At 41.3% G+C, this 14,319-nt stretch overlaps 1 protein-coding gene across 1 annotated transcript; it reads right to left on the bottom strand.

The window, feature by feature from the left end:
- Positions 1 to 595: 595 nt before the first annotated feature.
- On the bottom strand, positions 596 to 11,605 carry LOC115261426 (solute carrier family 35 member F6). Its single transcript, XM_029863075.2, has 5 exons — positions 11,255 to 11,605; positions 11,008 to 11,155; positions 2,399 to 2,552; positions 1,340 to 1,627; positions 596 to 1,275 (listed from the first exon to the last, which is right to left on the bottom strand). The coding sequence occupies exons 1-5, from the start codon at positions 11,329 to 11,331 to the stop codon at positions 800 to 802; spliced, it is 1,143 nt and encodes a 380-aa protein (XP_029718935.1). The 5' UTR covers positions 11,332 to 11,605; the 3' UTR covers positions 596 to 799.
- Between the last annotated feature and the right edge of the window lie 2,714 nt (positions 11,606 to 14,319).

The raw sequence follows: 14,319 nt of genomic DNA, 5'->3' as shown, positions 1-14,319 counted from the left end.
TATTCCGTTCCTCTTTAATTTTAAGATGGCCTTTATGTTTCATCTGTCCGTCTCAGATTCGTCCTTGATGTTTGCCATGGTGATACCAATGCCTGGGTGTAATTATTTTGCTCGTGTGAAGGGAAGATAAAAGGAAGGATATAAGGTTAGTAGTTGTTATGTGAAACAATAGTTTTGCGGTAATACAATGAATTCTGTTTTACCGAAAAAATGAGTTAATGATTTACATACCATCTTCAAGGGATCCCTACAAGCACAACTCATCATTCCAGCCCTTTAGAATATCAGTGTTGATAAAGTTGTTCAAATATTACGTAACACGTTTGGGAAATAATGGTTTGTTTTTACGCAAAATACGATTACATAACGTTACATAATCTTTTAACAACCCCCAAGAATCATGCCTTGACCAAGTTGGCAGGACGCAGTGCAAACCCTCTCTGAACTAAAAGGCAGGGCCTTACCATTGGCCGATTTATGTCGAAACTGTTTTTAAGGCTGCTGTGAACACTTTAAGACCTCTGCAATACCATTGTTAAAGAAATTTTGGAAAAGAGGAACTTTGTCATACATAAAAGATGAAAGACAGAAACGATTTGTATCGTACATTTTTAGTATATTATTCATTACAGATCAAAACATAAATGAAATTAAGTTGACAACGACCTTTCTTCTAACAAAACTTTATCAAATGCCAGATTCTACATTAGACTTATTCCTCTCAGAAATATATTTTCATATTTGCCACTATGCAAATATAATATCTACAAGCATGTATCACTTCCTAGCTATTCTCAGTCTAACAGTCCGGCTCATCTGCACGTCTGTTAACAATAGGATCGGCTTGCCCATCATTTTCTCTTCGTCGAGCGAACATGTTGTGGATACGATCGTAGGTTTGCAGAATAAGAATATTATTATACAGACACATTCCGAACAAAAGTCCGGCGAAGCCAAAGATTTGCAAAAAGTGGAACTTTTGCCAGGATAGCATCAGGGAAACCATCCAGATGACCAAGGTTCGTACCGAGTCCAGTACCATTCGGGTGGTAGCGGATATCTCCTTGGTCACGCTGATGCCCGCAAAGTTGAAAAAGGCAATCGACACTACGGTTCCGAGAATCGCCATAACTAGCTGATAGTTGTTCTTCATCTGCACAAGAGCGTCCAGCACGTCTTCCAACACTCCACGGGGATTGTCGTTGAACGGGGGACCAACGGTGATGAAGTACATCGGGATGAGAAGCGTTCCCAGGACGCTGAATCCGAAGAATCCTACAAAATGGAGAATGTTCAGAGGTTAAGGTTATATTATTGCATTATTGTAATAAATGCTAACCTTCCCATCCAACGGCCTGCAGAGCAGGGATGTCCAGCCCAGCTACGTAACGTTCCTCGTATACCATCTGCACAGCGGTAATTATCTGGGCCAGGATAATCAGCAGGTCACCAGTGATGACGTTGTTCCGACTGTAGGAAGAACCGTCTCCGTCGTTCAGCATGAAGTCCGAGAGACCTACCACAGCCAGTCCCACTATGATGAACAGAATACCAATCCATTCTCGGCTGACGAGATTACGATTTAGGAAGGCAACGCTGAGAATTCCAACGAAAATGATGACAGAACCTGTTGGAGAAATTGTGAAACATGCTCTAGTATGAGTGGAAAATGTTTAGCAGGAGTACAATAGATCTCTGGATGGTCTCTAGTTTTCCTCAACAGTCCCTATATCTATATCCTTGGGTTACTGGCAGGACTACTAATATACGAGACTTTCTAGAAGCCCATTTGCAGTGCCTGATCTAAGGGGGGGGGGGGGGGGGGTTTAGGGCCCTGGGCCACCACATTTTAGGGGCCCCACAAAAACCTTTTTGCTTGCTAAACATTAACAAAAACAAAGAAAAGCTTATTTGCTCATGGCATTTGTACCTCCAAGGGGCCTCCACATCCGCTCTGGCCCCGGGCCCTCACAATCCTTAATCCGGGCCTGCCCATCTGCCTTAGGCTTCAAAAACTCTTTAATCTTACGGTACCAACGCCCACCTTGGTATGATGTAGTGATAGTTAGGTTTTGATCGTTAATATCTCAGCCAATTCAATGGATCTGAAATTTATTTACGCGTTCATACCGACAAAGAATTTTACGATTCCTCCGATCTAAGTTAAATAAATTGATAAAATTCCATCGATCGACAACTAGCTCATTTTGCTTTATGCTATCATAGAAACGACGTTGACGAAACAACGTCCATTAAGTTCTAGGTAATCGTTCCAGTTACGATACTGCAAACCTAATCTAATTATGTATTGAAAAAAAAAAAACTACCATACAATAACGCAACCGAATAGAATGCCACCCTCAAAAGGCAAACCGCTCTGACTCTGAGTCATACTTACCGCGTAGCATTTGAAAGCTGGAAGCATACGTGAGATTCAGGCCAACGTACATGATCGAAGTGGCAATCATATCGCACATGGCCGGCACGAACAAGATGAACGGACTGAACTCTCGGTTGCCTTTCACCAGATCGTGGCGATCCTCGGCACCATTCTGAAAAGAGGCAGGAGAGGAGAAAAAACTACAATGTCAGCAGTTTCATCAGTCGTGCTGAGGGCTTAGTTCTGTATTTTTCAAGAGAGTAGAAGTGATACATCGGAGACGAGAATTCAAGCATAACTTTTCAATCCGACGTAACTCGAGAATGTAAACAAATCCGGGTTTACTGTTGCATGCATGATTCATAAAGCAAATTAAAGAATCCACATCACTGTTTGATGATTTATTGCTTAATTTGTTTAACTAAGCATATTTTTCGAAACGACGTATCTAACTATTTTGATGTTTACAACTTTGCTGATAGATACACCATTTTGATATATGAGAAAACCAAACGACGTATCTAGCCAAAATCAAAAGTAACAGATACACCAAACTGGCACCATACAAAAGCGACGTATCTGGCATGACGTATCTCGAACCAACCCGGTGTATGTGTATTTTTGTCAAAATTCATTGTAAAAATGATATGGAATGAGTAGGTTTTGTTTCTTACCTAGTGCGTGCTATATCCCTGGTGATATTAAGCACGAAAAAACTTATGAAAAGTCTTTTTATAAAAACTATTTTAGTGAAATAGTCGTCAACATTGACCATGAATTTACTCAGATCAGTGAAAAAGTTAGATACGTCGGTTTGAAAAATTATGCTTGAATTGTGTGCAACATGCATGGTTTGTAAATAACAGCGTTCGGTAAACCCAAACAAAACAGGGGCTAAGAACTACAAGGTGTGCCAGTAAAAATGATGTTTTTTTTCATAATATAAACAAACTAAATGTATATAATATTATCGTCGCACCACCAAATCGAAGTCTATTTTTTCTGTTCCGCATCATTAGTTAATTAGAGCAACAATATGCACTAATCCATATTGAGTTAACTCGCGAGTTGCGACATTTCTAAGTAGGTTAAAAATCAATTTTCGCACGTTCGGTCACTTTGTATTTCGACCAAAAGCATAATAATATACATTTTCAATATAATATAATAATGTTATACTATATTTACTTTAATTCCAAAAAGATGTGGACTGAAATCAATCCATGATCACCTGAGCTCGTGCTCTACCCACACGGCTAATGACACTGTGCTAAATATGTATAAAAACCAAGCTGAGAGTCAGTTCTGTTCTGTGTCATAGAGTGACCTTATGAAATTCATTCTACCTACATAATCGTTGGCCTTGGGCTGCAAAACGGTGAGTCGATAAGGAGAGCGTCCAATATAGCTCTGGTCCTCACAAGTTCCTACCTCATGCTTCCACGGGTCAAGCGATGACAAAGACCGCCAGCTAAGAGTTGTGTGCTTAGCTGATAGTGCAGCCTGGGCACTGTTGTCCTTCTGACTTCAGCTAGATTGAGGAGGTACGATCCGAGTGTCTGTTCACCAAGGAGGTGCGGCTCAAACAGCGTCTGTTCTGGCATCCAGCGGCTGAGTAAGAAACGCTGCACCACGCCCAGCTAGATCCAAGGTGGTAGCCCCATCAGCGTGGTCGTCCCAGTGTTAGTTGGGACATTAAACAGAACTGTCACGATGGCCCTCCGGCGAGACAGGAGTGTTGGCGTAGGCTCAATAAGCCACCCGTAAAAATCCCCATTGCGAATAATATAGGAGACTCGATACAATCGGCAAAAACCCACGCGACGAAATAAGGACTACGATTGGAAACTTGGAACAAGGAATTGCAAGTCTAGGTTTCGCAGGATGTGATAGGATAATCTACGACGAACTACATCCCCGCAACTTCGATATCGTGGCGTTGCAGGAACTTTGTTGGACTGGACAGAAAGTGTGGAAAAGCGGGCATCGAGCGGCTACCTTCTACCAAAGCTGTGGCACCACCAATGAACTGGGAACAGGATTTATAGTGTTGGGCAAGATGCGACAACGTGTGATCGGGTGGCAGCCGATCAACGCAAGGATGTGCATGTTGAGAGTTAAGGGCCGTTTCTTCAACTACAGCATCATCAACGTTCACTGCCCACACGAAGGGAGACCTGATGACGAGAAAAAAGCGTTCTACACGCAGTTAGAGCAAACATACGATGGTTGCTCGCCGCGTGACGTGAAAATCGTTGTCGGCGACATGAACGCGCAGGTAGGAAGGGAGGTAATGTACAGATCGGTAATCGGGCGAAACAGCCTGCACGCCGTATCGAATGATAACGGCCAGCGATGCGTAAACTTTGCAGCCTCCCGTGGTATGGTAGTCCGAAGCACCTTCTTCCCCCGCAAAGATATCCACAAAGCCACCTGGAGATCACCCGACCATCTAACAGAAAACCAAATCGACCACGTTCTAATCGACGGTAAATTCTTCTCAGATATAACCAACGTCCGCACATACCGCAGTGCGAATATAGATTCGGATCACTACTTAGTCGCTGTATGCATGCGCCTAAAACTTTCGACAGTTATCACCACGCGTCGAAGTCGAACGCCACGGCTCAACATCGAACAACTTCGTAACGTAGAAGTGGCTCAAGACTACGCGCAGCAGTTAGCAGTGGCCCTACCAACGGAAGAGCAGCTTGGCGCAGCTACACTTGAAGATGGCTGGAGGGACATCCGATCCGCCATAGGTAGTACCTCGGCTACAGCACTAGGCTTCGCGACTCCGAATCACAGAAACGACTGGTACGGCGGCGAATGTGAACAGTTGAAAAACGAGAAGAATGCTGCAAAACCGTACGAGAGCGAATGAGGCACGTTACAAACAGGCGCGGAACAGGCAGAACTCAGTCTTCCGGATGAAGAAGCGCCAGCAGGAAGAACGAGATCGCGAAGCGATGGAAGAGCTGTACCGCGCTAAGGACACACGAAAGTTCTACGAGAAGCTGAACCGCTCGCGCAGAGGCTTTGTGCCACAAGCCGACATGTGCCGAGATAATCACGGGAATATTCTCACGAGCGAGCGTGAGGTTGTCGAGAGGTGGCGGCAGCATTACGATGAGCACCTCAATGGCGACGTTGCAAGTACCGAAGGTGGCGTGGTAACAGATCTAGGAGTATGTGCACAGGACGAAAGACTTCCGGCCCCTGACCTTCAAGAGATTGAGGAGGAGGTTGGCCGGTTGAAAAACAACAAAGCCGCTGGAGCAGATCAACTACCAAGCGAGCTTCTAAAATACGGTGGAGAAGCACTGGTGAGAGCACTACACTAGGTCATTACCAAGATTTGGGAGGAGGAAGTATTACCGGAGGAATGGATGGAAGGTATCGTGTGTCCCATCTACAAAAAGGGCGACAAGTTGGATTGCGGGAACTACCGCGCGATCACACTACTGAGCGCTGCCTACAAGATACTCTCTCAAATTTTATGCCGCCGTCTATCACCGATTGCAAGAGAGTTCGTGGGGCACTATCAGGCTGGATTTATGGGTGAACGCGCTACAACGGACCAGATGTTCGCCATCCGCCAGGTGTTGCAGAAATGCCGCGAATACAACGTGCCCACACATCATTTGTTCATCGATTTCAAATCGGCGTATGATACAATCGATCGAGAACAGCTATGGCAGATTATGCACGAATACGGATTCCCGGATAAACTGATACGGTTGATCAAGGCGACGATGGATCGAGTGATGTGCGTAGTTCGAGTATCAGGGACACTCTCGAGTCCCTTCGATTCTCGCAGAGGGTTACGGCAAGGTGATGGTCTTTCGTGCTTGCTGTACAACATTGCTTTGGAGGGTGTAATAAGAAGAGCGGGGATAAACACGAGTGGGACGATTTTCACGAGGTCCGTTCAGCTGCTTGGTTTCGCCGATGATATTGATATTAGGCTGACACAAATTTCGATTTTCTCTAATGTCACCGCCCCCCCCCCCCCCCTCGGAAAATTTTAGTCGGAATCCGACATTTTGAGGGGGGACACAAATAAATTTATACAAAAATTTGAAAATTTTGAACTTAAATTAGAGTTGTCGAGAAAATTTCTTAATAAATCCGATTAGTTTTACAATTTAGCCTAATTGTTTGGGTAATTTTTCAACAAATACATTTATTATTTATTATCCACCCCCTTGACGAGTCTACGAGCAAAGTGACAAAAGAAGAAAATGAGATTTGTTCCGGCCTTATTGCTCGTAAATTTGAGACGATGGCGGAAACGTACATCCGACTAAAGAGTGAAGCCAGGCGAAACGGATTAGTCATTAATGTGTCGAAGACAAAGTACATGATGGCAAAGGGCTCCAGGGAGGAATCACCGCGCCCGCCACCCCGAATTCATATTGACGTTGATGAAATCGAGGCGGTTGAAGAATTCGTGTACTTGGGCTCACTGGTGACCGACGACAACGACACCAGCAGAGAAATTCAGAGGCGCATTGTGGTCGTCCAGTATGGGCACGAAACATGGACGCTACGTGCAGAGGACCAACGCGCCCTTGGAGTTTTCGAACGGAAGGTGTTGCGTACCATCTACGGCGGAGTGCAGATGGAAGACGGGACTTGGAGAAGGCGAATTAACCACGAGCTGCATCAGCTGCTGAGAGAACCAACCATCGTCCATACCGCGAAAATCGGGAGGCTACGGTGGGCGGGTCACGTCATCAGGATGTCGGATAGCAACCCGACTAAAATGGTTCTCGAGAGTCACCCGACCGGTACAAGAAGACGCGGAGCGCAGCGAGCTAGGTGGGTCGACCAAGTGGAGGACGATCTGCGGACCCTACGCAGAGTGCGGAACTGGAGGCAAACAGCCATGGACCGAGTGGAATGGAGGCGGCTACTATGTACAGCAGAGGCCACCCCGGCCTTAGCCTGTCCGGTAAGGTAAGTACATAATCGTTATGAATTATTATAGAGAGTTCATACTATAGAGAATTCAACGTTCAGTTCAAACTCAATTCAACAAGGGAACTTTCCTTGATTTTCTTGGCCATAGAGTATCTTCGTATCTGCAACTTAATAACTGTGAAAGTGCTCATATTACACTGAGATGAGAAGCAGGCTTTGTTCCAGTGGAGGCACAAAGATGGCGCCTTCAAGTGTATAAGAGCAATGTGGTTATAAGATTTCTTGTCAAAGAAAGATGCATTCAGCACCTTAAAATGATTTTCTAGACAAATATGGTCTTCTACAAAGGTGTTCCTAAAAATAAGGCCCTCTTTTTAATTTACATGAAAATTATGGTGGTCCATATTTTCAAAGAAATTAAGAACCAAACTTTTTTATTTGCAAGAATATCTATATACATTCTTTGGGAAAGGTGTAGATCTATCAATTTTGAGCAAGTTTTCCGAAGACCATTGTGCAGTGGTCCACGAACCAGATTTACGAGGAAAGATGCATTCAACGCCTTCAAATGAGTGCAAATATGGTCTTCTACAAAGTTGTCCCTAATAATAAGGCCCTTGACTATCACGCCGAGGACCTGGGATCGAATCCCACTCCCGACAAACTCGCAAAAATTTGAGTTCTTCCTTCGGAAGGGAAGTAAAGCGTGAGTCCCGAGATGAACTAGCCTATAGGGCTAAAAATCTCGTTAATACAGATAAAAAATAATAATAATAATAAGGCCCTCCTTAAAATGTGCATGAAAATTAGGGTGGCCCATATTTTCAATAAAATTCGTAACCAAACTTTTTTATTTGCAAGAATAACTGTATCCATTCTTCGGGAAAGGTGTAGATCTATCAATTTTGAGCAAGTTTTCCGAGGACACTTTTTATGTAGCTTTAAAATTGATCGATCTAGAGGTATTTTTCTGAATAAGCTTAGGGTGGTTCAAGAAAAACCGGTTTTTTTGCGTTAACTTTTTCAGTTTCGATGTTCATCAAAGTCGCCCAAGAAACACTTGTAGAGCATTTGAAGACGTGTCGTTTGGACGCTGAGATGGTTGTTATTTCTTTTGATTCAAAAGTTACAGGCATTTTTCTAAAAAAATCATAGTTTTTTAAAAGGGGGTATGACGGGTTGGGGCAAACATAAAAATACCTTTTGCCCGCATTCAATAGAAAAAAATGTTGTTAAAAAACATATCAAAAAATTGGAGGGGTATTATTTTTGTAACTCAAGTGAAAAATACTTGAAAAGTGCCTATTTTTTGTAGAAAATCATTAATAGCTTTTGAACGGAATGACGTAGCAACATTCTCAGCGCACGAAAATGTGTGTTTTTTAAAGCTCTAAAAATGGTTCTTAGACAACTTTGATGAGAAATTTGAAACAAAAAAAAAATAAAGCAACGGCCATTACAGCACTGTTAATTTGGTGTGGGAAAGTATGTAGACCTTTTTCTGTCAGATTTGCGTGAGGTAAAACAGCCTATTACGATGAGAAATTGCAAAAATAGTAGTTTACGCAACAAGGTGCAGAATGACGATTTTTACAGCACGAGTCGTACATTTATCCAACGAGGCTTGCCGAGTTGGATAATACGATGAGTGCTGTAAAAATCGAGTTCTGCACCGAGTTGCGTACAACGTTTTTTGCAACTCCATAAATTACCACTTGAGGATAGTTTTTAACAAAACTTTTTCATCAGACTGCACACTGATGTTCATAATCATGATTAAGGAAGTCTGATCATAGCAGGTTATACTGTGCAGTTGTCACAATTTTCAAACCTGCGTCCAGAAAGCATCAATAAGTTGATCAAAACTGAAAACAGTGCTGTAATGGTTCATTACGCAACGCAAATCAGTGCTGTAATGAACCATTACAGCACTGTTAATTTGGTGTGGGAAAGTAGGCCTTTTCCTGTCAGATTTGCGTGAGGTAAAATGGCCTATTACGATGAGAAGTTGAAAAAAAATATTACAACCACTACAAAGTTGTTCAGTTTTGTGTTACGTGACACAAAAATCCATGATGGGACTGTTATGCGGGTACTTTTGGTATGGGACGCTCATGACTTGGTACATCGAAAATGATGACTATCCATAACGTTAACTCAAAAGTGATGATAAGTCAAATGGGCCAGTAATCTTGTTAATAAATACAAAATGTGACTTTTTTATTGGCACATCTTGTATGAACAAGAAGCGAGTAGAAGTTTATTTGTATATGTGGGATATACAGTGTATCAAACAATTGTCCGTACAGCGATTTTTTGGTCTAAATAATTTTTCATATATTATGCCTCTCAAGAAAAATCAGAATATGGCGATTATCTGCCTCTGGTTTCTGATATTAGCGCGACAGTCACTAATCATAACAGCGTCACCAGATTTAAAAGTATATGATTCCACTATATGGGGTTTGACAGCAAGAACACTCATTCCTTTGAGCTACTCTTGCCGTTCGTCACAAATACATTCAAAAACATCTGTCACTTTGCGAAACCCACGTGCTTTTGTTTTTGGCGGGAACACTTTTTCTTTTGTTTTGCCTTGCGACTGTCATGCGGCGGTATGCCTTGCGAGCGTACGACCGCCGCAGGACTCTAATAAAAGATAAGCGCGACAATAAATGATTATAACTTTTTTATACGTCAATCAAAGACGCTGAAATTTTGACCAATTATAACCCATATATTAAAGCTCCATTGATAAAATTTTGAGCGAGATCGAAAAAGTTTTCTGAAAGTTATAGAACTTTTAGTAAAACTTATAAAATTTTTGAACACATTTTTAAAACATTATATCTCAATATGTACTTGATGAAACTTTTTCAATATTTTTCGTGTTACAGCTTATACCTAAGGCTTTCATATGCAGCTTCGTTTAAGGTTTTATATTCACTACAAAAAATATGAAAAATCTGTATATGTTCAGAGTGTCATTTGGAAATTTGTCATATTTTGATCAATAAAATTGCCAAGTGTTTTCAACTTTTTTAAACTCTCTTAAAGATATATTTTTATACAGGACCTACTAAACTACATATGAAGAGTAGGTCCTATGAATTTTTCGTTCAGTTAATGCACTTTTATTGGTGGAAAACGTTTGGCAGATTATATGTGCAAAATATGGTAAATTTTAACACATCGTCAACTACATACGCACATTTTTCATATTTTTTGTAGTGAATATAAAACCCCAAACATGGCTGCCTATGAAAGCCTTAGGTTTAAGATGTAACAAAAAAAATTAAAAAAATTTCATTGAGTACATATTGAGATATAATGTTTTAAAAATGTGTTCAAAAACATTATAAGTTTTACTAAAAGTTCCATAACTTTCAGAAACCTTATTCGATCTTGCTCAAAATTTTACTAATGAAGCTTTAATATATGATTCATGATTGGTCAAAATTTCAGCGTTTCTGATTGACGCATAAAAAAGTTATTAATATTTTGAATGAAAAATTATATTGACAAAAAATTTGCTGTACGGACAATTGTTTGATACACTGTACCTATTCTACTCATTCTACTCAATACCACCACACACGTCCGTCGTTATGCGGGTCAAGAAAAATAAAAACAAAACCGAGAGGAGGATGTAAAAGGAGGAAAATTTGGATTCATTCTACTTCTTCATATAATGCACTTACGTTTTTCCTGCGAAAGTGATAATAAAGCGCCTTGAACGTCAACAGACAAAGGAACTCGCCCATGAACATGGCACAGGCTTGCACAAACGGATGCTCGAAGGGGCGCACTTGGCCATCGGAACTCTCCGATTTGATGTTATCAGCCCATCTAGAGAAAAATGGATGAGAAAAAAAATGTATTCAATTATTTCAATGTCACTGCAAATGCACATTTCTGCTATTGTAAAATCAATAGTCAACAACTTACTTGGTGCTGAGGGTGTTGATAGATCCGGTTATCACGAGGGTGAGCGCCAGTATTGTTTGATACTTCGTCCAGGCCATTTTCTTTTATTTATCGCTATTCGGTTTTACCCCTATGTGATTATTGCGCTTTGTGCGACTGAATCAAATAAAAAAAACTTGGAACAATTTTTAGCTTTCCAACTGGGATTGACTGTACGCTGCGGCGTCGATGAGATCTCACAGTTATCACAAATGTGTTTTTAACAGTTTTACAACTTTTTAGACGAAACTGGGAGTGATATTCAACTTGATATCACATCCGCTAGGACAATGTCATAGCTCTCTAGCTCTATGACCTTAGACGACAACAGATATAACGCAACTGCGGAATGCTTCGTATTCCAGTCATCCACGGCCGTCGTTGACTGAAGTTTACACTACAAAATCCCATTTACGATGACTTCACTCTCGACTGTGTGTTAGTGTTCGAAATGAACACTTTGCTCTAGCTTTCATACAATATTGAATATGAATTTAAACTATGTAATTTCAAAATTTTAGAGCAAGTAATATTATAAAATTTCTCATTTTTAAGCTTGTCCATAATCAATAAAAATAATTTAATATGTGGTTTTATACAACTATCTTCACAGCTGCTATTGACATCTACTTCAGCAAAGATAATGTCTTGTTTCTATTGCTTCAACACTAATCTCTTAGCGATGAGGAACAACGGACCAACGTGATTAAAACTAATTGAAAGTTGGAAGCACCACTTCGACGAACACGTGAAAAACTTGGCATAATAGATAATAGGCTTCAGTGTGCATCAACTAATAATAAATATGGCCTTTCATGAATATCTGGCATAGATTTTAAGATGGTTCAGGTTGTCCTGAATGAGCCCAATGAGGCATGCCGTATGAAGCTTGAGATCCTAGGACTGAACGAAATTCGTTGACCGAACTTTGAAGAACACAGACTGGTGTCTGGCCAAATTCTGCTGTACTCCGGCCTACGAGGTAAACACGCTCCTCGACACCGTATAGAGTTGGTTTCCTGCTCAGCGCTCACGCCCACTCTGCGTTATGAAGTGGGATCCTATTAATAAGAGGATAATTGTAGCCAGAATTCAGAACACGGGTTCGAAACCTTACCAAGATCCAATGTTACGCGCCAACCAATACTACCGAATTGGAAGACAAAGAGAACTTTTACAGCCAACTGAATGCTGTCGTGAATAAGATTCCAAAAGGTGATATTAAGATCCTCATGGACTATGAGTACGTCATGGGACGCCATGGTCTCAGAGAAATGAGCGAGAACGGTGAGCAGTTTGCAGAGTTTGAGGCAACAAACGTCATGGAAAATTAAATTGACCACATCTGCAGCAGCCGGAAATGGAGACGGAGCATGCTCGAACAAACGTAGCCCCGACATCGCGTCTGACCATCATTTCCTTTTCGGCGAGATCCGGTTGCGCATTGCGAGGATCCATCTAAAGGAGGAGAAAATCGGGCGCCGGTTCAATACACTCCGACTGGAAGACGCTGCGGTGAAAAGGTCCTTCGTCGAAGAGCTGGAGAACCGTGCTGCCGATATTCCGGAAGGTGGAAGCGTAGAAGATCAATGGAGCGCCATCAAGAACGCCTCCATCGCCGCTGGTGAGAATAATTTGGGTGAGCTTCGCACTCAGAGAAAGCAGCCCTGGAGACAAATGACACCTGGGCCCTGTAGCATAATCGGGCTAATAATATTAGCTACAAGTTACAAGTTACAAGTACTAATATTACAAGTGCTAATAATTTGTGTTGCATAAAGGCTCAATTTTCCACTAATATTATTAGCACTTGTAATATTAGTGACCATGAAAATACAAGTTGTTTTGGTTCATTTACCTGTCAAAATTCATCCGACAGTTCACTATTAATTTGAAATGGCAGTTGATGTTTGTTTATATTCTGCATTTTCCGCGTAACATCCGGAAATAACTTCATTTATTCCGAAGTTTTGCATTCTTTATACGATAGATGAAGAAAAACATGTGCTGTTTGGATAATTTTCGGCCGCTCTGACGAAATGTTTTTTTTTACTAAGTATGGCACTGCAAGTAGGGTATCGCGCTACTTGGGCGGTGGTTTTCTTCGTCTGTTATTTTCGTCTGTTTTCCACTGTAACTCGGTCAATTTTGAACCGATTGACTTGAAATTTTGTACACGGGTAGATACTATACCTATCTCACCGCATTCCAAGAATTGTGTCAATTGGTTCAAGATTGACTGAGTTATAGTGGAAAACAGACGAATATAGAAGCCACCGCCCAAGTAGCGCGATTCCCTACCTAGATTTGTAGTAAAATGTCCCAAAGATTTAATAGTACTGGTTGAAAAACAATGTATAAAGATTTAGCAACATGTATTATGCTTCTTGTTAAAATCCGAAGTGATCTGGGATACAAAAAATGATCTTTTACCTAATTTTATATGTCGCCTCAACTCGATTCGAGTTAGTGTATGTATATTGTAGCTCTTGATTAGCTTATGTCGTTTTCGTTTTTGCGGTGGAGCTACACCGGTGTAGCACTTTTGCACCGAAAATGTTCGTTTTTGATTTTCGTGCTACACCGGTGCAGCACTTTTTCTGCACCGCGCATGATAGTGTAGCACTAAAAAAATCGGGAGTGTAGCTGGTGCACACCGTGTCCACCAATCAGCGTTTGCAAAGTTGTCAATATTTTGGTGTTTATACACGCACACCAATGCAACTGCACCGAAAATGTTCGTTTATTCAGCGAAAAGTGTAGCACGAAGCGGTGTAGCACCGCCGCAAAAACGAAAACGACATTAATGATGCGCAATACATACAAGCAATTGATTCAAATTTATTTCGCATCTGCAACTTTACCTGTGCTTATGCAGTGACCATAATATATAACTTTACCAAGAACCTCCAATCAAAGATGGTTATTGTAGAAACTTTGGAGAACTTGAGAGACTCAGCAGAAATTATATTTTGGATGCAAAGTGTACATCAACGAAATTTTGTTTTCAATGAGTTTCGAATACATACTACCAAATTTAATCGTCG

This window comes from Aedes albopictus, chromosome 3 (assembly GCF_035046485.1).
Source record: "Aedes albopictus strain Foshan chromosome 3, AalbF5, whole genome shotgun sequence".
NCBI lineage: Eukaryota > Metazoa > Arthropoda > Insecta > Diptera > Culicidae > Aedes > Aedes albopictus.
Note: the sequence above shows the minus strand (reverse complement) of the source record. Positions and strands in the feature narration are given on the sequence as shown.